Below are 24,141 nucleotides of genomic sequence, written 5' to 3'. Positions count from 1 at the left end.
ACATCCTCTTTATGCATACCTCTGTCAGTGGACATTCCTGTTGTTTCTGTATCTTGGCTATACAAGTGCTGCTTGTATACTGTGCATGTATACTGCAGTGCGTGTATTTTATTTCTCAACTAACTCTCATTTCTGTTTCTTCACTTGCAGACTATTCCTCTCCCCTTTTCCTTTCCAGCCAAAGTATTCAGGCTTTGCTGAATGAACTGACACTTGATTGTATTCCCTGGACCAGTCCCTTTTGCTAGCAACATGCTTTCATCTAAAAAGCCCTGCTGTGGTTAGGGGACCCCTTGGAAACCCCTGTCCTTATCCAATGTCACTACACTTATTGCTAAAACATCCTCAATAAATTTTCCTCTCACTCTTTAAAGCCGTTGTCTCTAAGGCTTCTGAGCTCATCATGCTATTCACGTGGCCTCTGGGGAATCACTAGTGATGTAATTTAATCCAATGACCTTTCTTAAGTCTTCTTCCTCCTTAATTTCTCTGGAGCATTCTTCTTAGCCACCATCTTGAAATACTTTTTCTCTTGGCTCTCCTCCTATCTCCTCCTGTTTCCTTCACTAGTTCTTTTAACTCCCTAAAGGAGAGCCTCCTCTGATGTTTTTCAGTTCTCTTTCCTCTTTCTTTCTCTCATGCTAATTTCATCCTCTGGCATTGCTTTAGCTCCCAGTTGACATCATGATTCAGCAATCTGGGAGGACCTAATCTCAAGTTATCAAGTTCTTTCTCCCAGCACCCAGGAGTCTCTTTGGGCCTAAATTACCTTACTCTCTGGGCCTAACTTACCTTTCCAGCCACATTTGTTCTTGGTTTATTTCTGGGAAGTAGTATGATATACTTCAAAGATCAAGGATTTAGAGACAAAGAGATATGATTATAAATCTTGGCTTCATTATTTACCGGCCATGAGATCATTGTTTTCTCATTTATAAAACAAGGATACAAATAGTACTTAGAAGAGATTTTTAAATTTATTTTTATTGAGGTATAATTGACACACGTGATATTAGTTTCAGGTATATAACATAATGATTCAATATTTTTAAGTAGTGCAAAATGATCACCACAACAGGCCTAGCTAACATCCGGTCATAGTTACAACAGCTTTTTTCTTGTGATGAGAACTTTTAAAATTTACTCTCTCAGCAACTTTCAAATGTGCAGTACAGTATTATGAAGTATATTCACCATGCTCTACATCCATATGACATTTTATAACTGGAAGTTTGTACCATTTGACTCTCTTTACCTGTTTTGTCCCTCCCACCCGAAAAGCCCCCCTCCCCTACCACCACCACTAGTAGCCACCAATCTTCTCTAAAAGAGGTATTTCTGACACTTCAAGATAGTGTGTCTGGCACCTCACAGGTACTCAACAGCTAGAATTTACTATTATTGTTTGTTACAGTGATAATATGAACAGTCAGAAACCTTTTAGTCAACTACCAAATGCTGTGTACAGGATTCTGCGGGCAGGGGAGGAAGATACAGGATTCAGCAGCCTGCAGCATTAACTGTGGTGGGGACAGGGGGATCAGAGCAAAGAGTATAGTGATAACTCTTTAGGTATCTCTGGTATTCCTGTGCTCATCCAGTGAGCATAAATCCTCTGCCCCACATCCTGTTCACACCCTGGATAAAACCCCTCAGAATGGAGAGGATAGTCTCTGCCCTGTGGTGGTGTGAGGACTGGGGGCCATCCAGTTCAGAGTTCACCTTAAAACTATGTCTGAAGAAGCTTTACTTCTAGGAAGAATGAGTATTATAAATGGATGTTTCGAAAAAGCTTAAGTACTTTACATGCATTATCTCAATATAATCTTTACAATAATCTTCTGAAGGTGGTACTAATTTTGAGCCTGATTTTGGGAGGTGAGAAAACTGAGGCTTGAGATTAAGATTTTATCCAAAGTCACTCAGCTGGTGAGTGGCAGAGCCAAAACTCGAACCCAGGTGTGAGCAGGTTTGGAGCCCAATGCTCCCTAATTTTCTGGCTGCTGAAACACACAAGCCCAAGTTACAAGCCGATGGCGGCTCACGCAGATATTCAAATTACTGACGTCTGTTCTACCTCTTTACAGGCAGAATTGACCCTCTCCCGCTGACACTATAAAGTAACCCCACCACAGAATCAACCCTGGTCACCACCAAACATTCAAACTATCAGAAAGTTACATTATAGAGAAAAGAACTGTTTCTGAAGTTAAATCACTTCCAGAGAAGCGTAGCTGAACTCTGAGCAAATGTGGCCAACTATTGGTTGGAATGCCCTCTAGGATTTGATTGCTTAAGCCAGAAGGTACTTAGTTTGGCTGTAGTCTTTGAAAATGTCCATAACCTCTCCAAATCAAGTGGTTGTGGCCTTTAAGCTTTAGAATGTAATCATTTCCATTTATGAGTGGAGTCAGTTGTTTCACAATTCTACCACCATTTACCTAAGAACCAGTAAAATGCACAGGAAAGGAAAACCAGCTTTAGAGTCAAATGAATTCCTCTCAGATACTAAAAACTCTCAATCTTGTATGCTATCCAAGGCTCTTAGGCCCAACTCAGGTAAAGGCTGCTGTTGAATGGCTTTATTCACTTATCCCAGTCAACTAATGTGAGCAACAAAGGATCAGCCAGAGTAAAGTCTAGGTCATCAGAGACCAGAGAGTAATTAGTTACACCTTGGCATTCCACTTTTACTCCAGTGAGACACATGCTTCTAAAATTGTGGAGCTCTTTGAGGATCAAATGAAAACTACCTTCTTCTTCCCAGAAAACTGCTCCATCTTTGAATCTTGGCATTACTACTTAATAGTTGTGCTTCCACAGACAAGCTACCTAACCTTGAAGGCCTTCATTTCTTGACCCATAAAGTGGAGAAATCATAGTATGAATCTCATGGGTTTGTGATGAGGGTTAAATGAGTTGATGCATTAAACAATGAGAGAGCCCACAAGGGAGTATAGTATAGTCATGAGGAAGACAGACCCTGGAGTCTGAATTAACAATTTAAATACTAGCTATGCGGTCACTTAACTGCCGTTCCTCGGGTTCTGCATCTGTGAAACGGGGATAATAGTCATAGGGACCAATTTCATAGGGTTATTGTGATATGAAAGGAATACATATGTATAAAGTACTTGTAGCTTGACATATAAACTCTCTACCCCTTGCCCCAACTTGCAGCTATTATTATGATCTCAGCATCTGGCACATGGCAAGTATTCAGTACATGGTAGCTCAGATTACAAACATCTAGAATAAGAGCTGTGTCCCTTCTCCTTGTGATTCTTAAATGGTTTCTCATATACTATTCCCTGTGTATACTCTTTGGTATATAGTATATATAGTATCAGTTGACTGACTGAGGTAACCAGCTATGAAAATACATCCTATACAATCGGTTGCACATGAAAATAGAATAAACTGATGACATGGCCCAAGCTATAAAGTGATGTCTATTTCAAAATCCGAATCTCTCTAAGACAGGAGCCATGCAGAATGTAACCCAGTAAAACACTAGTTGATGGCTCTTACATTTTTCTCTACTGGCATTTCCAAAGCATCTTCCCAAAGCAGAGTGTTATAGTCTGTCTATATTAGTCAGAATTGCTCAAATAGGTTCTGCAGAGAGACTGTAGTCATTCATCATGCCAGGAGCAGGGACCAGACAGTCGTTAACTGTCTGATCCAGGAAGGCATATTCTTTTCTTTCCTTTCTTTTGAAAGTCGTATTCCATTTATTCCAATGGTTCTCTCTTTATTCCAGTCCCAGAGCATCCTCATCACCTGGGAACCTGTGAGAACTTCAGAATCTGACTTACAGAATTAGAAACTCTAGGAGTGAGGCCTAGCAATCTGTGTTATAACAAGTCCTCTGGGGGACTCCAGTGCCTGCTCTGGTGTAGACTCTGCTGGTCAGTAAGTAAGTCCGCAAGGAATATAGTTCTCAGAGAAGACTATGCCTCCAAAGAGAAGCAAACCTGGTCGTATCCTCCTATTATCCCAAATACCACCCCTTCCCCCCTGCAGTTTCAATAGGGCCATGATCTGCTTCATCATTCCTCTAATAGAGCTGGGGACAAACGCCGCTTGTGGGACCTACCCCTCTCCTGCAGATACTTGCATCCAGCTAGAATCGGCACCTGTGTATAGTGAAAGATACTTGTGAAAGGGCGGCAGTGGTGGGGCATGAGGATTGGGAAAGGAGCCAGGATAGGGGATTCAAGGACTACGGGAGGAGGTTTGCCCATGGCAAGAACGTGAACGTCAGTCCTTTTCCCAGCACCTGCTGCTGGAGCCACCTTCCTGTCCCGGAGTCCCACCCTGGCTTCTGGTTCACACCGCCTTCCTGTGGCTCTGCTTTCTATCTGCGTGTCTAGGTCACTCTGGACGCAAAGTAAAGCCATCAATCATGCCCCGTTCAGGTTAGAGGTGAAAAGTCACAGAGCGGGATCTGTGCTGCACGCCAGCGTTGACAGCCATCACAAAATCCTCACCTCATTTCCTGTGGTAATCATTTAGGAAAAGTGAGCAGGAAATGGCAGGTTAGTTGCAAGCTGTGTCACCCAGAGGTGTATCATCACCTAAGGTGTAACTTCCCAAAGGTGGAGAGAGATAAAGTCACTGAGTCTGTCGCTCTTATCCATCTTCCATCTACATAATTGCAATTTTTTTAAAAAACTCTACCCATGGTCCATTGCTTTCATGCCTCAAGCTAATGGATGTAAAAGGGGCACATGTCCTCACTTAGTATTCATCACTCAGGTGAAAGAAGCCTGGCCTCTGGAGCAGCTGTTTAGACAGGACTGCAGTACTCATCTGGGCTCACACCTAACAACTCACCATCTAAAAATGTTCTCTCTCCATTTTCTTTCTGGTCAGAGCTCACTGAAGCCTGAAGACAGTTGCCCTTCAGAAATTTCAAGGGGAAGAAATACAATCAGATTTTAGAATAATGTATCAACTTCCACATCAACTCTGATTTTTCTCCCCTGCCAAAATTATATAATTTTTTAAACCACACTGAGGCAGATGTGTGTTTACTTTGAGAAGTAAAAATGTTAACATTTAAACTGAAAGCCTGTTTCAGTTTTAAGGTACTTAATTGCCTTACAGCATATAATAAACGGAGCCCATCTTGTCATTCAACTAATGGAGGGAGTGATAAAGAGATAGGAGCCCAGGACCCTATTCATTCCAGCTTTCCTTTGTACTTGGTTTACTTTGGCATCGTGCCTCATGTGTATTTTACACTTCTTTACATTTTGTACATCCCTGTATGACAAATACTTGTCAAACAAAAACTAAACAGATTTATAACCCTTTAACTTGAAATGAGCCAAAATTGAACTGCCAAAACTTTATGACTTCATTTTCTTTCATAGTTTTCCACTACATTGGTTCAAACAGACAAACCCCACTTGAGGTCAAGCAGAGGTCATTTCACTTTCATTACTAAAATATAATTTACAATATGCCAGACCTAAACAAGTTTAGCCTAAAGGGTTTGTATAATGTAAACCATCTGTTCCTCAACAATACAGCTAATTTCCTGCCGTCACCATACAGTCTACTGACTGCTTCTTTAAGGATTTTTATGATTTTTTAACTAGTTCAGGATTTATGTAAAATTTGAAAATGAGTCTATAGTTAAAACTCATTTGTACCAAATAACTTGAGCATTTAAAAAATGCAAATCACTGTGTAAATTGTTCCCCTGAAACCAAGCTCTGAGCAGTTTTTTTGTTTTGGTGGGTTTTTTTTTTCCTGGGTATTTCTATGCCGGCTGCTGCACAGGTGTTCCAAGAAAAGGTTTTGTGAAATTGGTCATTTTAGTTACTTTGCATGCCTGCTTCCAAAGCAAATCCCCAAATTTGGTTATGACCGTCTCGTGTGAACTATTCCTTCCTTCTATCAGCTGGAGAAGTGTTGGGACTATATGCCTCTGGCCCACTGGGTACCGGTAAGCTATGACAAGGCACACTTGGAGTCAAAACGTACTTTTTTCATGTGTCTGAACAGGGAGAAAGAAGAGCAATTATCATTCCACAGAGTGACCACACACCGAAAGCTGACCTCACAGCCCTGCAAGGTGTCAGGCCCCAGGCTGAGCTGACAGAGACGTGCTGTGTCCAACTGGAATTGTTGGCCGGCGGGCTTCTCTGGTTTCAAACAGAAGGCCTTATACACGCAAGGACAGCAGTTTTGGCTCTCTTAAAAATTCTTGATACTTTTCTAAGCCTCTTTCTCTGTCTATAAAATGGCAAGAGTAAGAGTTCTTCTTCCATAGATGAATACCAGAGAACTAATTTGCTTACCTCAGTGTAGGGGAATGCAGCCGGCCTCCTTAGCCATGAAGCCCCAGGGGCCATGTGTGAGGCGGGCGCCAAAGTCCTGTCCACCTCCTCTTCTCTTCCCATCCACGCAAGTTTGGCCTGCTTGCTTCCTTTCCCATCTGCCACCATCTACTCTTCCCCATGGGTTTTTTTTGCTCCCTCCACCTCCATCAGCATCTTTCAGAATCCTCAGAGGAACAAGCCACAGGACACTCAAATTCTTATCCACCCGCAAGTTCCAAGACAGACTCTCTGTAATTTTTAAAGAATTTATCTAAAAACCAAAACCTACAGGAGAACAGAGAAAGATTAACAAGAAACTTAAACATTCTTTTTTTCAAAAAAACATAGATGGCTATCTAGAGCTATTTAAGGCTGGGCTGTGCTATGCTTAGTCGCTCAGTCTTGTCCGACTCTTTGCAACCTCATGGACAGGCTCCTCTGTCCATGGGGATTCTCCAGGCAAGAATATTGGAGTGTGTTGCCATGCCCTCCTCCAGGGGATCTTCCCAACCCAGGGACTGAACCCATGTCTCCCACATTGCAGGCAGACTCTTTACCATCTGAGCCACCAGGAAAGCCCAACAACATTAGAGTGGGTAGCCCATCCCTTCTCCAGGGGATCTTCCTGACCCAGGAATCAAACCAGGGTCTCCTGCATTGCAGGCAGATTCTTTACCAACTGAGTTACCAGGGAAGCCCTATTTAAGGCTGTAAATGGATCTAAATAATTTGCATTGACTCCACTTTTTGGATTACTTCCCTAATATGGATAATAAAATTGATTTCAAGACCATTTATTACATGGAAATTACTTTCATACATTGTTGCATTTAATCCCTACTATAATTATGGAGGCTAGATATTATATTATCTTACAGATATGGAAATAGAGGTTTAGAGAAGTTAAGAAATCACCCAAGTTCAGTCACCTATAATATAGGACTTACCCACAGGGTTGTTGTAGTAATGTTAGTTGCTCAGTTGTGTCCAACTCTTTGCAACCCCATGGACCATAGAGCACCAGGCTCCTCTGTCCATGGGATTCTCCAGGCAAGAACATTGGAGTGGGTAGCCATTCCCTTCTCCAGGGGATCTCCCCAACCCAGGGATGGAACCCTGCATGACATCTCCTGCATGACAGGTGTATTCTTTACCGTCTGAGCCACCAGGATATTTGTCAAGTGCTTAGAACAGTGTCTGGCACATAGTAAATACTATATAAATATTAACTATGATTAATGAAAAACAGCAGGTCCAAAATGCAAATTCAGGTTCATGTTGACATGAGTCCAAAGGTCGTATGGTTTGAATTATCCCACACTGCCTATGGGTTAACTTCAGTGAGGGATGTGGGGGAGTCCTAAATCCTCATTGAGTGTGTGCATGTTAGGTCGCTTCAGTCATGTCTGACTCTTTGTGATCATCAGGCTCCTCTGTCCATGGGATTCTCCAGTCAAGAATACTGGATAGGTTGCTCTGCCCTCCTTCAGGGGATCTTCCCAGCCCGAGGATTGAACCTGCATCTATGTCTCCTGCATTGGCAGGCAGGTTTTTACTACTAGCACCACCTGGGAAGCTTAGATCAGTCTATATTCCTTGAGTTTACTTCCTCATCCCAGTTTCCCTCAAAAGTACTTTAGTACTCAACCCCTTACCTTTCTCTAATACCAAAAGCATGGGGATCCTGTTTAGATCAAAAGTAATACCTTCTGTGCCATTCAAGAGACTTTCACATAAATTGGATTCATTTAAATCATTAGGAAGAGTTCTGAGGGAAACCCTCAGTTCTGTTTTGTTCACTTTAGTGGGTATCTTGCTGCAAGTTTATTTACACTTATCATTAGGTTAATGGGCATTTTGCCCTGGAAAATAGCAGCCTAGAACAGAGCTAATCATCATGAATTCTAGATTAGCAGAGTTTGAATTGGAGAAATTTTTTACTTAATTTTCCGAACTGTTAAAACTGTGTGCACAGAACTCTGAATTCCATATATATTTGCCAAATTGTCAACTTCAATTGGGATACTTACAGCAGTACTTTTACTAAAAAATAAGGATTTAAATTCCATTTAAAGGGATTATTTTAAAAACCAGTTTATGTACAAATGCATTGCTTTTATGACTTTTCCCCTAACAAATTAGGTTAAACTTCAGGATAGATTGAAGGTGAGTTTCAAAAATAGTAAAAACACATGACAGGTCAATCAGCAAATAATTCCAGAGAAGGCAATGGCAACCCACTCCAGTACTCTTGCCTGGAAAATCCCATGGACAGAGGAGCCTGGTAGGCTACAGTCCATCGGGTCACTAAGAGTCAGACACGACTGAGCGACTTCACTTTCCCTTTTCACTTTCATGCATTGGAGAAGGAAATGGCAACCCACTCTTGCCTGGAGAATCCCAGGGATGGGGGAGCCTGGTGGGCTGCCATCTATGGGGTCGCACAGAGTCTGACACAACTGAAGCGACTTAGCAGCAGCAGCAGTAAATAATTCATTTGCAAAGCTGTAGAGATAATCAGTTGGTTTGAAGGCAATGGCTCACTTCAAAAAACTGAATTCTAATTGAAAGGACAAAATATAAAATGGACAAATGTTGTTGTTCTTTTATAAAAAGAACAGCAACAGTGAGATAATAATTGCTAAAAGTTAAATAAACCTTACCATGTGCCAGACATCATGCAAATTTGCAAAAACCCTACAAGATAAGTACAATGATTATCTTCCCATTTTATAGATGAGAGAATTGAGGCACAGAGTGGTTCAATATTGTACCCAGGATCACACAACTGGTGAGTATAGAGGGCAGAATTTCAACTTGAAGTATCAGCCTGCAGAGGTCATGCAAGTGACCATTTACCTCACTGTGTCCTGCACGTAGCGACATTCAGACCGTAAAGCCAGAGGGATTCTAGAAGAGGCAAAGACCAGAGTGGTCAGGGAGAGTTTCAGAGCAAGCATTTGAAAAGTAGAGAGGAGCCACCTCCAAACCTCCCCATCTCTACTAAGAGCACCTCAGAACAGTCTTTTATTTTGGTTTTTCTTGCTTTTAGCTCAATATACACCTTAAATATAGGACAGCATTGGAAGAACAAACGTGTACAGCAAGAATATGCATGGTGTTTGCATGTGGATGATAAGGAAACCTATTCAGCTAAATGATGCCATCATGTAGAGGGGTAGCGAGGGTAAGAGCAAATCACAGATACTCTTAAGTGCCAGGCTAAAGATGAAGGCTGTAGCCTCTGCAGCACTGCTTCTCACACTCCAATGTTCACCGAAATCACCTGGGGTCTTGTCAAACGCACATCCTGATTCTGTAGGTCTAAGGTGGGCCCAAGAGTCTGCATTTATCATGAGATTCAAGTGGTGCTGATATTGCTATTCCCAAGACCACACTTTGAGTAGAAAGATTCTAGGCAATAGCAGTAAAGCATTGTAGGAGCAGGGGGTGTGGATGGAGGGATAGGTGAGTGATGGACAGAAATTTGCTTATGGCTAAGTTGCAGCCAACAATTTTAAAGACTTCTAGATGTACAACGTTGTATTTAATTTGACGTATAGAACCATTCTTGACATACCCTATCCCTGCTTTCAGATGCCAGGATGTCTTGCCTTAGGAAATGTTTTAAACAACATTTTTTTTTCTTTTCCATACAGAGCAAGGCTAAAGAGCTGCCTCTTTCTGCTGTACGTTTTATGGAAGAGTTGGGTGAATGTGCCTTTGGAAAGATCTATAAGGGCCATCTCTATCTCCCAGGCATGGACCATGCTCAGTTAGTTGCTATAAAGACCTTGAAGGACTATAACAACCCCCAGCAATGGACAGAATTTCAACAGGAAGCCTCCCTGATGGCTGAACTACACCACCCCAACATTGTCTGCCTTCTGGGAGCTGTCACTCAGGAACAACCTGTGTGTATGCTTTTTGAGTATATGAATCAGGGAGATCTCCATGAGTTCCTTATCATGCGGTCCCCACATTCAGATGTTGGCTGCAGCAGTGATGAAGATGGGACTGTAAAATCCAGCCTGGATCACGGAGATTTTCTACATATTGCAATTCAGATTGCAGCTGGCATGGAATACCTATCTAGTCACTTCTTTGTTCATAAGGATCTTGCAGCTCGCAATATTTTAATTGGAGAGCAACTTCACGTGAAGATTTCAGACCTTGGGCTTTCCAGAGAAATATATTCTGCTGATTACTACAGGGTGCAGAGTAAGTCTTTGCTGCCCATTCGCTGGATGCCCCCTGAAGCCATCATGTATGGCAAATTCTCTTCTGATTCAGATATCTGGTCTTTTGGAGTTGTCTTATGGGAGATTTTCAGTTTTGGACTCCAGCCATATTATGGATTTAGTAATCAGGAAGTGATCGAAATGGTGAGAAAACGACAGCTGTTGCCATGCTCTGAAGACTGCCCGCCCAGGATGTACAGCCTCATGACAGAGTGTTGGAATGAGATTCCTTCCAGGAGACCAAGATTTAAAGATATTCATGTCCGACTTCGGTCCTGGGAGGGACTCTCAAGTCATACCAGCTCTACTACTCCTTCCGGCGGAAATGCCACCACTCAGACAACCTCCCTTAGTGCCAGCCCAGTGAGTAATCTCAGCAATCCCAGATATCCCAATTATATGTTCCCGAGCCAGGGTATTACACCACAGGGCCAGATTGCTGGTTTCATCAGCCCACCAATACCTCAGAACCAGCGATTCATCCCCATCAATGGATACCCAATACCTCCTGGATATGCTGCATTTCCAGCTGCCCACTATCAGCCAACAGGTCCTCCCAGAGTGATTCAGCACTGCCCACCTCCCAAGAGTCGGTCCCCCAGCAGTGCTAGTGGGTCGACTAGTACTGGTCATGTGACCAGCTTGCCTTCATCAGGATCCAATCAGGAAGCAAATATTCCCTTACTACCACACATGTCGATTCCAAATCATCCCAGTGGGATGGGTATCACCGTTTTTGGCAACAAATCTCAAAAACCCTACAAAATAGACTCAAAGCAACCGTCTTTGCTAGGAGACTCCAACATTCATGGACACACCGAATCTATGATTTCTGCAGAACTGTAAAATGCACGACTTTTGTAAATGTGGTATACAGGAGAAACTAGAAAGTCGTAGAAAAGATTTATATTCAAATATTTTTATTAAAGTAAGGTTCTCATTTAGCAGACACTGCAACAAGTATCTTCTGTGAAGTTTATCTGTGTCTTACCAACCAGGGCAGACACCAGCCAGAAAAGAAACGGTGTGGGATCAACACTCCATCAGGGTGTATGCCCTGACACTGGGATTGGGACATCTGGTTTCAAGTACTGAGCACTGTAAACCAGTGAAGAGGAAAAGGACCTTATGATTAAGTATCAAACCAAAAAGGAAAGTCAAATGGTGCTTTATATATTCACCTTTGGTCACCATGACTGTTCTCTCTCCAAAATGTATATACCATAGCATTTGTCTACCTGCTGTCTTTTCTTCAGGACAGATGTTCAGGAATTACGTTGATTCAGTTTAGATTCTATGCATGTTTGTATGGAAGTGATGTTCAGAATCAATGAGGAAACTTTAGGCCAAATTTAAAATCCCAAATGGAAACGAGCCATAAAACAAGTGTAAGTTTCTAAGACAAGTGTAAGATTCTGAAGCCTTCTATACAGTGGGGCTTCTTAGAGAAGGTGCAGAGTACACTTCTCTCTGAATCTCCTATGTTGATCATGAAGGCCTTTTCCACAGTTTACACAAGCCTTTGAAATAACTAGGGCATCAGATCATAAGAAGGCTAGATATGGATGCTGAAGTTGATTGTGGGTTGATAGTTCTCTGTGTTGCATTAGAAATGAGGCACCAAAGGCAGCAGAGTCCTAAAACCCGCCTCTTGGCCTAGATCAGCATCCGTGGGAAGGGAACAGGGTTCCCATGGGGACAGCCTCACAGAAGCGTCCCTGGACCAGTAATGTTGAAGAATAGCGGTGTGGCTACAGATCAGCTCATCTGTGCTTGCCTCCTCCTGCATATGAGTTGCCCAAGGTATGGGAGTGCACACCATTAGTGGACTCTGGGGAAGGAGGAAACTGTTATCAATGTCTAGTTAATTTAAAGTTTCTCACACTTTATTTTGTTATCTGGAAATGTTCACAGATTTTATTCCAGCACCAAGAGTTTTATGACAGTTTATCCATAGAGTTAGTTGGAATCCAAAGACTATGAATTCTATCTGCAAAATATTACATATCTTTGAAAACCAAGTACTGAGTTCTCACTTCAAACATTTACCATGAACTGAATTTTTTAAGCTGGTAAATAGAAGCAAAATAATCATTTTTGCCTTAGTTAGAGGAAGGTATCAAATGTGCATCTCATGCCTTACCTGCTAGACATCTTTTGCCAAACTTAGAGTTCTTATGGGTTTCAAGTTCTATATAAAAAGGAATATTATGATTGATGTTTCTCTTGTTAAACCAAAAAAAACTCCTTTATTCTAAGAACAATGTCTCAAAGTCTCATTTTTTTTTTAAATTTTACAGCTGAAGAGACTTATAAAGAGACTTACAGGGTATAAAATAATTCCTGGCAATAATATTTGATAAAGAGAATGTAAGATAATTAGAAGTACATTGACATTTCAGTTTCCTAAAAAAACAAATTCAGTTAAGATGAGAAAGCGAAGAAATATGTTTACAAAAATCTGTGGCAATTTTCCCAAGCAATGAATCTTCAGACAACAAACATGGACCTATAGGTATTATGAGCATTAAAAATTGGCTATATTCAGATTTATTTGGAAATAAATTAATACAATTTTACGGCATAAATAAGTGGATTCAGCAGTTAATTTTTTAACTTTAGGTAAAGGCGAATATTTGTATCCTTTGTTGCTATGCAACTGTTTAATGATGAAGATTCAACCACAATTTTGTATATCATACGACAATCAATTGTTTTCCAAGAATATTTATTATTTTAAGGAAACACAATTTCAGTGAATCTGAGTTTTTCTAGGAGTCCCTTAAAGGGAAATTAGCATTCCATGAGCCAGTAAAATATCTACTCTGGAAAAACATTACTATGGGTAAAAAATAAATTCAAGTTAGTTTTTTATAAAGAACTGTAACATTTATTTTAAACATTTTATAATTACTGAAGTCATTAAGGTGAACAAACTAAATTTCAAAACCACTTGTAACAATGTATTTTATAAAGCACTGTGATACTGCATAACACAGTCCCTTTTGTATTAAAATAGTATTTTTTCATAGACTGAAAAATATCTTTTGCTTTGTGGACAACATTTTGTAAGATGACTTTATTTTCAGATCTTTTCCCTTTTTTGCACAAAACTATGTTTATGGTTTGTATCACAGAAATGAAATATATCTCTGCATTTTTATATCTGGTCTGTTTCCTTGTTTCCTTTGTTTTTAACTCGATATAGTTTTTTTTCAAATATATAATGGCACTATTCAGATATCTTGCCCTGTCTTTCCTTATTTTCACTGCATGCATTTAATCACTGTATTACTTAATGTTTGATTTGTTATTATGGGCATTTCAAATAGACAAGCATGAAATTGTAATGACAAGAAGCCTATTTTATATTGAGGATATATGCATTTGTATTTCACACACCAGAGATATTAAACACTGATTATTTTATGCTGCTGTTTATTAAAAATGTTTACCATAAAGTATTTCCTGAATATTGCTATCATGGAGGTATTTGGGAATTTTAATATTATTTCTCCTAATGTTTGACATTTCATAGAAAGAAGAATCATAATTTCTATTTACTGCTATTTCATTGAAATGCTTTTTTGAGTAAGCTTTTATAATAGACTTGAACATTTTTTGCTAGTGACCACAAGTGGAAGGAAGAATTCCAGTGATTTTTATGATCATATATCACCCACTTATAGATGGCAAGATTTAAATTTTTAAAATCAAAATAATATATTGAGTAATTACTTGACAATTAAATGAATTGTCAAAATTGGGTTTTAAAGTTGAATCTTTTTCTGCCTTGATGTTTCCGTATGAACTGAGACATCAAAACTCATCTTAGAACTCTGAATAAGCTGTGTACATCTTATTGTGTTCAACTTAGACTCCAACCATATTGATAAAATAAAAGAAATGTGGCCATTTCATTGTCACAGCTTATCTTTATGACCTTATTTGCCCAAAAGAAAGAACTCCCCATCTGGCGATTAATACACACTGTCAAAGAAAATGAGTATCATTATGAAAGTTCAAAGAACTTGTCCATTTCTGCTATTTAATACAGAAGGGGATACAATAAAACCTTCAGGGCCTTATCCATATGTTTTAGGTACAGCTCTTGTCACCACCTCAGCGATCAAACTCAATAAAGCAGTCACTTCACATGGCAGTGAGATCGGTGTCAGGTTGGGTTTTCCCCTCTCAGTTGAATTCCTCAGTCTGCCCTTCACTCCCGTTTCCTTCTTATGTCTCCAGGCTCTTCCCCTCCCACCATTCCCAATTCCTTCAACTCTGGGATGGGGGTCTTACCCTTAAAGCCCTAATCATCAACATCTGCAGGCTCACAGCACTACCTCAGATAATGCCTCCTGCAAACCTTTCAGTACTAATTAAAGATGAGCTCTGTTATCTACACACCTTCAATATGGTTACCTAACACAGAGGTTCTCAAAGTGTCCTCAGACCAGCAGATTTGGAACTTGTTAGAAACGCACATTGACAGGCCCCACTTCAAAGTAATGAATCAGAATTTCTGGAGCATGCTCCAGAATTTGTGCTTTAACAAGCCCTTCTATTGTCTAAAGATTGAGAATTACAGAACCGACCTAGAAGTCTAGGGGTGGAAGGTGGGAGGATGCTCATGACATCCTCAGTAATGTGCATATAAACATTTCACAACATTTCAAAGGCTTTAGTCCCCTTAAAGGTAGTCAACAAAAATTCAGAAGAGAAAACCAAATGTTGTATATTAATGCCTACATGTGGGAATCTAGGAAAATGGTATAGATGAACTTATTTGCAAAGCAAAGGGGGAAAAGAGGGATGGGAAAAAATGGGAGCTTGGGATTGATATATATACACTATGTATAAAATAGATAACTAATGACCTACTGTATAGCACAGGGAACTCTACTCAATGTTCTGTGCTGACCTAAACAGGAAGGAAATCCCAAAAAGAGCAGATAATATGTATACATGTGACTGATTCACTTTGATATACAGCAGAAACTAACACAACATTGTAAAGCAACTATACTCTAATTTAAAAAATAATAAAATTACAAGGCATCAACATAAAATTCAAAGCTAAAAATGTTTGGATTAAGCATTTGACAATTGATTATATTTTTCTGTAGTTGTTCACTTGAATGAAGAAGTGACAGTACCTAGATTTTTCCAAAAATATACTCCTTTTCTAGTTCACTCAAGCCCACATTGTTGGATGGTGAACAGGCTCAAAAGAGTTGGTCTCTTAGTGTACCTTTTTTTGGCTCCTTGTACTGATGACTAACACAACTAAAGTAACTGTCCTCTGTTTTGCAACTTGAGGTCAAGGTTAGGCTGGCCTTTCTTGCAAGGATGGAAGGCCCAGATCCCAGTAAGCATCAAGCAGAAGCAACTACAGAGGCTCCCCGTCACCCCTGAGCTTCCTGTGACAACCTGACCCAGTTGGCTGGATGCCGTCACCTGAGCCTGGTTATGCTGTGTTCCTCTGCCAGCTACAGTCTATCAGTCCCCACTGGCTGGCCTGTGCACTCTTCTGTGCCACTGTGCTCCCCACTGCCTTTAGAGCCCAAGAACTCTGGGGGAGGACCGAGAAGGGGAGCCAAGGGCGGGTCAAGAGGTGACTCTCAGACTCTTCTTAATTTATACAGCATCTGTTTCAACCAGTAGTTCAAACACCAAGGAGGAAATGCTATATAAGAGGAGCACAAGGAGCATGGGAGCACACAGATAAGAGGAAAATTTTGCAGACAAAAGATGACTGCACCTGAAATTTGTTACCATAAATGTCAAGAGTATTAGGACCCTGTTAATGAAGAGGAAGAAAAGCCTTATAAACCATCAAAGCACCCAAGGTCAGTGTAATCCTCTGGGAAATTAGACCGGGAAGGCTTAAAAACATAGAGACACACAAGGCGAAGGTCATTTGACACATTTATGACTAGTTGAATCTTCAGTTCAGTTCAGTTGCTCAGTCGTGTCTGACTCTTTGCAACACCATGAATCGCAGCACTCCAGGCCTCCCTGTCCATCACCAACTCCTGGAGTTGACTCAAACTCAGGTCCGTCGAGTTGGTGATGCCATCCAGCCATCTCATCCTCTGTTGTCCCCTTCTGCTTCTGCCCCCAATCCCTCCCAGCATCAGGGTCTTTTCCAATGAGTCAACTCTTCGCATGAGGTGGCCAAAGTATTGGAGTTTCAGCTTCAGCATCAGTCCTTCCAATGAACACCCAGGACTTACCTCCTTTAGGATGGACTGGTTGGATCTCCTTGCAGTCCAAGGGATTCTCAAGAGTCTTCTCTAACACCACAGTTCAAAAGCATCAATATTTTAGCACTCAGTTTTCTTCACAGCCCAACTCTCGCATCCATACATGACTACTGGAAAAACCATAGCTTTGACTAGACAGACCTTTGTTGGCAAAGTAATGTCTCTGCTTTTTAATATGCTATCTAGGTTGGTCATAACTTTCCTTCCAAAGAGTAACCGTCTCTTAATTTCATGGCTACAATCACCATCTGCAGTGATTTGGGAGCCCCAAAAAATAAAGTCTGACACTGTTTCCACTGTTTCCCCATCTATTTGCCATGAAGTGATGCAACCAGATGCCATGATCTTAGTTTTCTGAATGCTGAGCTTTAAGCCAATTTTATCACTCTCCTCTTTCACTTTCATCAAGAGCCTTTTTAGTTCCTCTTCACTTTCTGCCATAAGGGTGGTGTCATCTGCATATCTGAGGTTACTGATATTTTTCCCAGCAATCTTGATTCCAGCTTGTGCTTCTTCCAGCCCAGCGTTTCTCATGATGTACTCTGCAACTAAGTTAAATAAGCAGGGTGACAATATACAGCGAATCTTAGGCACCATGAATTGCTTATTCACACAAGGACTATGACATTCACTAACCAGGCCTAACATCAGGCTGATCCTTACCCAAGTGACCAGGTTATTTGCTATTCTTATCCAAGAATGGTTCAATTAGGAGAAAGGCCCCTCATTAAGATTGGATAGGGCATTATATACTTACAGAGTTTCCCACGTGGCGTTAGTGGTAAAGAATCCACCTGCCAATGCAGGAGACATAAGAGATGCGGGTTTGATCCCAGGCTCAGGAACATCACCTGGAGAAGGAAATGGCAACCCTCTCCAGTATTCATGCCTGGAGAATCCCATGGACAGAGGAGCCTGACAGGCTACAGTCCATAGGGTCACAAAGAGTTGGACAAGACTGAAGTGACTTAGCATGAATGCATATTATGTACTTATACTTTTTAGAAGGTTGATATTTTAAGAGGTCAACATGCTGAAATAAAGATAATTGAGGGAATATTAAATTTGAAGCAAAGTGGTTCTAAACAATCTTCATGGACCTGTGTTATTAAATGTAAATTCAAATACACATGTGAAACAACAGAACTGACAGCACAAAGCCATAGATTAATGCTCCAGCTCTCCCTGGCCCTAGAGACACATGAAACTTGTATCAGAAATAAGTGGAGATCAGGCTCCATTCTATGACAAGTCCTCCTAAGCCACTGTAGTCCTTGGGTATTAGGATGATAGCTCTAGTTATCACTGGGGTCCATTCTAACACAATTACCTGAAAGGTTTCTTTTGGGTCACTGTCCCTTAAAATCACTTGAAAGGAGCTGAAACTGAAACTCCCTGTGGGGAAAAAGCAAATTAGCCAAGGTGGCGATGGTTAGGCTCTCCCGTCCCACGTTTTGCAAATATATCATTATGTAACAGCTGAGATCACTTACAGCACTGTGCATGCGCGTCATGATGTACCCACTTGGCCATGTGCCTCTTTTGTTCTGTAAACTGTGTATAAGCCCCACCTGAGAAACCCCTTTTGCCTCTCCACTGCCATTAGAGAATAAATATCTCTGCAGTTCTGAGGGCTCCTGGAGTTTTCTCCCAGCTTCCCCACTCACGCCTTGCCCACTCTGGGTTCAGCAAGCCAGTGTGAGAAGTGAGACAATTGGTGAAGTCGGCAGGATACCCAGCAGGTAGGGGACCCTGAGGCCTCAATGGACGGAGGAGGCTAACAGCATGTGTTAGCCGGTGGCCATGGTCATCTCGGCATGGGTCCCAGTGGAAGATGGGGAGGCGGTGGATGGGTCACCACATAGTGTTAAAGAGGCATTACAGGTGCTGAGTTCCCTTTGCCAACCAAAGCGGCGTGTACTGCTGCCGGCACTGCGGGCCGGGTTTTCTAGATTGCCTTGAAGGCTAATGTGGATCGTGCTGTCCATCATGCTGCACAAGTGCATGAGTTTCAGAGACAGAGGAAGAGCTAGAGCAGCGTCTGAGCACGCTGAAGCAAGAGATGCCTGGCCTTGCGGAACCCAGCGCCTTGAACTAAGAGGTAATGAGGGTTGGTGACAACGAACATCATGAGACCATGGATCCTGGCTTGTTAGCAAGGCCCATTGTACAGCAGAAAGTGAAACATGAACTGTCCATGACCCTAAGGGACATCCTCAAGGGGCCCCCAAAGTGACTAAGTTCATGACATATCGACCATATACTCAGGCGGAGGTTGACTTGGGTAAGCAATTTTGGCAAAAGCAAGGGGAACCCTTGGCAGTGTGGCTTTTGAGACTCTGGACACAGGGGTGGAAGGTATCACTTGCTGGGGGACAACATAGCATGGTTGTCATCTTTAACCCCTCACCCCTCGTGAAGACAAAGTTCGCAGAACACTAGGCAACTCATTCAGGGGGTCCTTAACCAAACACACACCTTGATGGAATGGATTAGTGCTGCCATCTGCACCCTGTGGGTGAACGTGGGAGAGCTCCCGGATACTGTGAGTAAATGGTATACCTATGCCAAGTTGACCCACGTTGTGAGAGAACTGGGTGTGAAACAGTCAATGTTTAACCCAAATACCTGAGACCCAGATGACAAATATTTTACTGGTGGCATGCAAGATGCCATTTTGAACAATATCTCATCCACCACTTTTGAATCCTTGACTGCTGTTCTTGCACCCTGTTGCGGCACCCCATCTATGAAGTAACCTCAGTGGTGGCTAGCTTGGGAGAAATAGAGGGGTGGCGGCAGGCCAAAGGTGTTAGGAGTGTGAAGACCCTGTAGGGAGGCCAAGCTGGGGAAGACCCCATCCGGACGACACGAATGCAAAGGTGGCCCAACTTGCTGGCAGCAGGAACTGCCAGAAATAAAATTGATAAATAGCTCTGCTCCTAGAGCTATGGAGGCAACTGAGACCAGAGCAGCAGTTAGTCAAGTGTGAGAAGGGTCCTCAGCAAGAGATACGGGCAATTCAACTAGATTTATGGCACCCAAGGATGTTCCTTCAGATGCCTTTTTCCAGCTTTTGAATAGAGCTCAGGCCAAGGTGCCCGCCTAAAGAGCCCAAGCAGAGACTGGAGGCCCCATGTAGAACTTGCAGTTCACTGATCACTGGCTAATGTACAGAGTAATGGACCTAGTTGACACCAGTGTCAAACGCAGCCTTGTTTATGGCAAGCCGGAGCAGTTTCCCAGTCCTAGGGCACACGTTTGTTGGCTATGGCAGCCAAATTGTTAAGATCTAGTCTGTGTCCTGTGATGTAGATTTAGAACAGTGTATTGTAAAGGCTGTGTCCTGTGATGTGTGGTGTAGATTTAGGCTATGTCCTGTGATGTGTGATGTAGATTTAGGCTGTGTGCTGTGACATGGGATTAGAACAGTGTACTGTGTGCTGTTGTCATGGCACAGGGAAAAGAGCAAGGGGGCAGAACTGAAACACAATCACTCAGAAAACTTGCACTCAGACATGCTGTATGTTATCTGCCCATCTCACGTCATCTTGGTCAACACCAACTCTGAGCCCAAACCTGATCAAAGGACATGAATGATGAATCCTGACCTACTGAGAGTCACAGCTAGCCACATCATCACAGTCAGGGGCAGGGATGGAGAATCTTCTTCCAGAGAAGGGGGCGAATCCTAGTTACAAACACTAATACCAGCCCATGGAAGCCCTGAGGGCACAGAGTCAGTATAGCAAACCCAGGGCACTAGTCTCCTGTGTTTGCAGTTAATCACTAATTGGTGCTCTTCCCAGCTGAGCTCAGATTTAGCCTTAGGTTCGACGTGAAAGTGAAATCGCTCAGTCGTGCCCAATTCTTTTGTGACCCCCAAGAACTGTAGCCCACCAGGCTCCTCCATCCATGGAATTTTCTAGGCAAGAGTACTGGAGTGGGTTGCCATTTCCTTCTCCAAGGGATCTTCCTGACCCGGGGATTGAACCCAGGTCTCCCACATTGCAGGCAGACGCTTTACCATCTGTGCCACCAGGGAATCCCCGGGGTTCCCTAAATAACCTACTCATCGGCCAAAGATAGCACCAGGAATGAAACATTAGCCAGCCCCACAATAGTGTAATACCTGCCAAACCCTCTCATTATGACAATTGTCTGGGGAGATTCTAAAAATCCTGAATTCTCAAGACCACCCCTGAATATGCCATAGAAATGACCTTACAATCTATAAATTCATTCCTCAGATATAGAATCCAACACTGTATGTCCACTCACCCCCGCTTCATGGACCCTGGATGAAGAGAATGGAGCAGGCACATGTACATTTCAACTACTCCCACATATGAGCCGAAAGACCTTGAATAAGTAAGGCACTCTCTGCTTCCTTATCCACAAAATGGTGTAACTGTAGCATAGGTTAAGATGAAAGGTTCTGATGTCAGACCGCCTGGGCTTAAACCTCCCCTTCACCCTTTGGTAATCATATGAGTTTACACAAGTTACTGAACTGCTGTTTCCTCATCTGAGAAAGTATCCACCTCACAGAATTGAAGGTGAGGAACATGAGTTGCAGAGAAGAGAACCTGACACAAGAGTTCTCAAGAACATAGTCTGTGGCTTCCCTGGTGGCTCAGTTGGTAAAGAATCCATCTGCGATGCAGCAGACCCTGGTTTGATTCCTGAGTCGGGAAGGTTCTCTGGAGAAGGGATAGGATACCACTCCAGTATTCTTGGGCTTCCCTGGTGCCTCCAATGGTAAAGAATCGGCTGTGGGAGACCTGGGTTCGATCCCTAGTTTGGAAAAATTCCCTGGAGGCGGGCATGGCAACTCAATCCAGTATTTTTGCCTGGAGAATCCCATGGACAGAGGAATCTGGCAGGCTATAGTCCATGGGGTCACAAAGGGTCGGACACAACTGTGCAGCTAAGCACACACAGCACACAATTTTATATTTTTTCTCTAATACCTGTCTTTCAGAGTTGATATAAGCATTTAATGAGAACATATGCACACACATGAGAAGTATCTGGCACATAGGAAGTGCTCAAAGTGACAACGTTGCTATCACTAGTCAATGAGTGTTAAACAATTTTCATAAAGGAACAGATTATTTTCTAATGTGGCAAAATATTTAGAGCACAAATATCCTACTTAATTATTCATGCGTATGCCATAATGTAGAACACTCTGTGCTGGTGCCAATGAAGTGGGGGTAGGTTTAACCTGTCAATAAGTTTCATCATCTCCCTTCAAACTATCCCTAATAAACACACACTAAGTAAAAACAGCTTCAAGAGACATCCCTAAGCCATCCCTAAACCATATGTCATCCCTTACACCCCCTCCAAACCGACTGCCACCTCAAAGGTCCTCCCATGTTGAAATTCTGGAACTCCCCTGGGGGCGACTAAGAGACTATGTGAAAGTATATTAAATGCTTCATCCCTCTTTGTAGATATATATGTGAAAGAAACCTAGAATAATTGTATCCTGTAACCAGTACCCTCCCCTTACACACACACACACATAGTAGTCATAGTCACACTTAGATGTTATAAAGTAATATCTAAGTATATTATATATACTTATAAGTTTATATATATACTTATAAGTATACTTATATATATAATATATATAATATTACATATATACTTATATACATAAGTATATATACTTATAAAAATATATGTAAAATAAGTGTATGTATGTATATATATATATATATATATATATATATATATTGCATTATCTCTCAGTGATTGGTGTTCCCATATTGGGAACAAAGGAGACATAATTCTCTTAAAACACTTCAGTGCAAGTAAAGTACCCAGGCAGACATTGCATTCCTTCATCATCATTCTTGTTGTTAAGTCGCTAAGTTGTGTCTGACTCTTTGCAACCCCATGGATTGTACCCACCAGGCTCCTCTGTCCAAGGGATTTCCCAGGCAAGAAGACTGGAGTGTGTTGCCATTTCCTTCCCCAGAGAATCTTCCCAACCCAGAGATCAAACCAGCATCTCCTGTGTCTCCTGCACCAGCAGGCAGATTCTTTACTGGTAAGCCACTAGGGATGCCCCATCATAGGCAACGCTAAAATCCTCTCCTAATGTGATTCTGGGGATTATGTTGTTAACGCAAGTTCCTGCACCCAACTACACACAAAGAGACCAAACAAACTGAAACATCAGTGTTTGGAGCAGAGAAAGGTTTATTGCAAGGCCATGCAGAGAGACAAACTGGCTCAGGCCCTGAAAAGGCTTGAGCTCTCCAAAGGGTTTCAACAAAGCATTTTTAAAGGGCAGGTGGGAGGAGGGTGTCACAGGATAGTGATCAATTTGTGCACAACTCTCTGATTGGCTGATGGTGAGGCAACAGGGTGGAGTCATAGGGGTTAACTTCATCCTGGTTAACTCCAGGAGGCCTGGGGCTATGAGCTTACAGGCATCAAGTAGTTTCTCCTTTGGGGTGGGGGGTGGGGTGTTCATATCTACAAAACAACTCAGGAAATTTGCATCAAATACTATCATCTAGGTGCTTCTGGGAGGAGCCAAAACAGAGGCTATTGGAGAAGGAAATGGCAACCCACTACAGTATTATTGCCTGGAGAATCCCATGGACAGAGGAGGTGGGCAGTCTACAGTCCATGGGCTCACAGAGTCGGACAGGACTTAGCAACTAAACCACCACCAAAACAGAGGATATGGAGGGAGGCCTGTCCAGGGAAGGCTCTGTAAGATCCTGGTTGGTTAAAATGTTTCAGAACTTTGATTACAAGCTTTGGACACCAGCCTGCATGAAAAACAAACTGACACCAACCTTTAAACACCAACCTCTGAAAAAGAACAGTCTATACAACTCCCATCCTGCAAAGGTTCTTGACACCCAAGCTAGAAGGAACAATGGTGCCAGCTTACCAGTGATTATGCCAGTTTTAGCTCTTTGAAAGTCCTTTTTCCCAGGAATTTCCCCAGACCCAGGCAAAGCTGGACTTTTAGTTACCCTAGCCAAAGCAAAGAAGATGACATAAGGGTCAGCATGTATTGATTCTGAGTCCCCTTCCGTTAGGTAGACAAAGATATAGAGATCAATAGATCCCTGCATCTCAGGTCCTTAACAAGGAGAGACCTAATTATTTTACAGTTAACAGAATTCTGAACTTTGAGAGTGCCTGCAACTTCAACTTTACAAAGGAAAACCAAGCATGTCTTTAAGCCTAGGCTTTTATAAGCTAAAATAAAAATGTTTAAATGAGAAATTTCAGGAATTCAAGTCACTGAGCTATGCTGCC

At 42.0% G+C, this 24,141-nt stretch overlaps 1 protein-coding gene across 1 annotated transcript in view; it reads left to right on the top strand.

Moving 5' to 3' along the window:
• Nucleotides 1-14,445, top strand: part of ROR1 (receptor tyrosine kinase like orphan receptor 1) — a 442,114-nt gene extending 427,669 nt beyond the window's left edge. The window contains exon 9 of the mRNA XM_065911627.1: nucleotides 9,995-14,445. Within this exon, the coding sequence (XP_065767699.1) occupies nucleotides 9,995-11,422 (1,428 nt within the window). The 3' untranslated portion in view covers nucleotides 11,423-14,445. The remainder of the gene's footprint in view (nucleotides 1-9,994) is intronic.
• The last annotated feature ends 9,696 nt before the right edge of the window (nucleotides 14,446-24,141 follow it).

The sequence above is a fragment of the Muntiacus reevesi genome, chromosome 1, assembly GCF_963930625.1.
Source record: "Muntiacus reevesi chromosome 1, mMunRee1.1, whole genome shotgun sequence".
NCBI classification, from domain to species: domain Eukaryota; kingdom Metazoa; phylum Chordata; class Mammalia; order Artiodactyla; family Cervidae; genus Muntiacus; species Muntiacus reevesi.
Note: the sequence above shows the minus strand (reverse complement) of the source record. Positions and strands in the feature narration are given on the sequence as shown.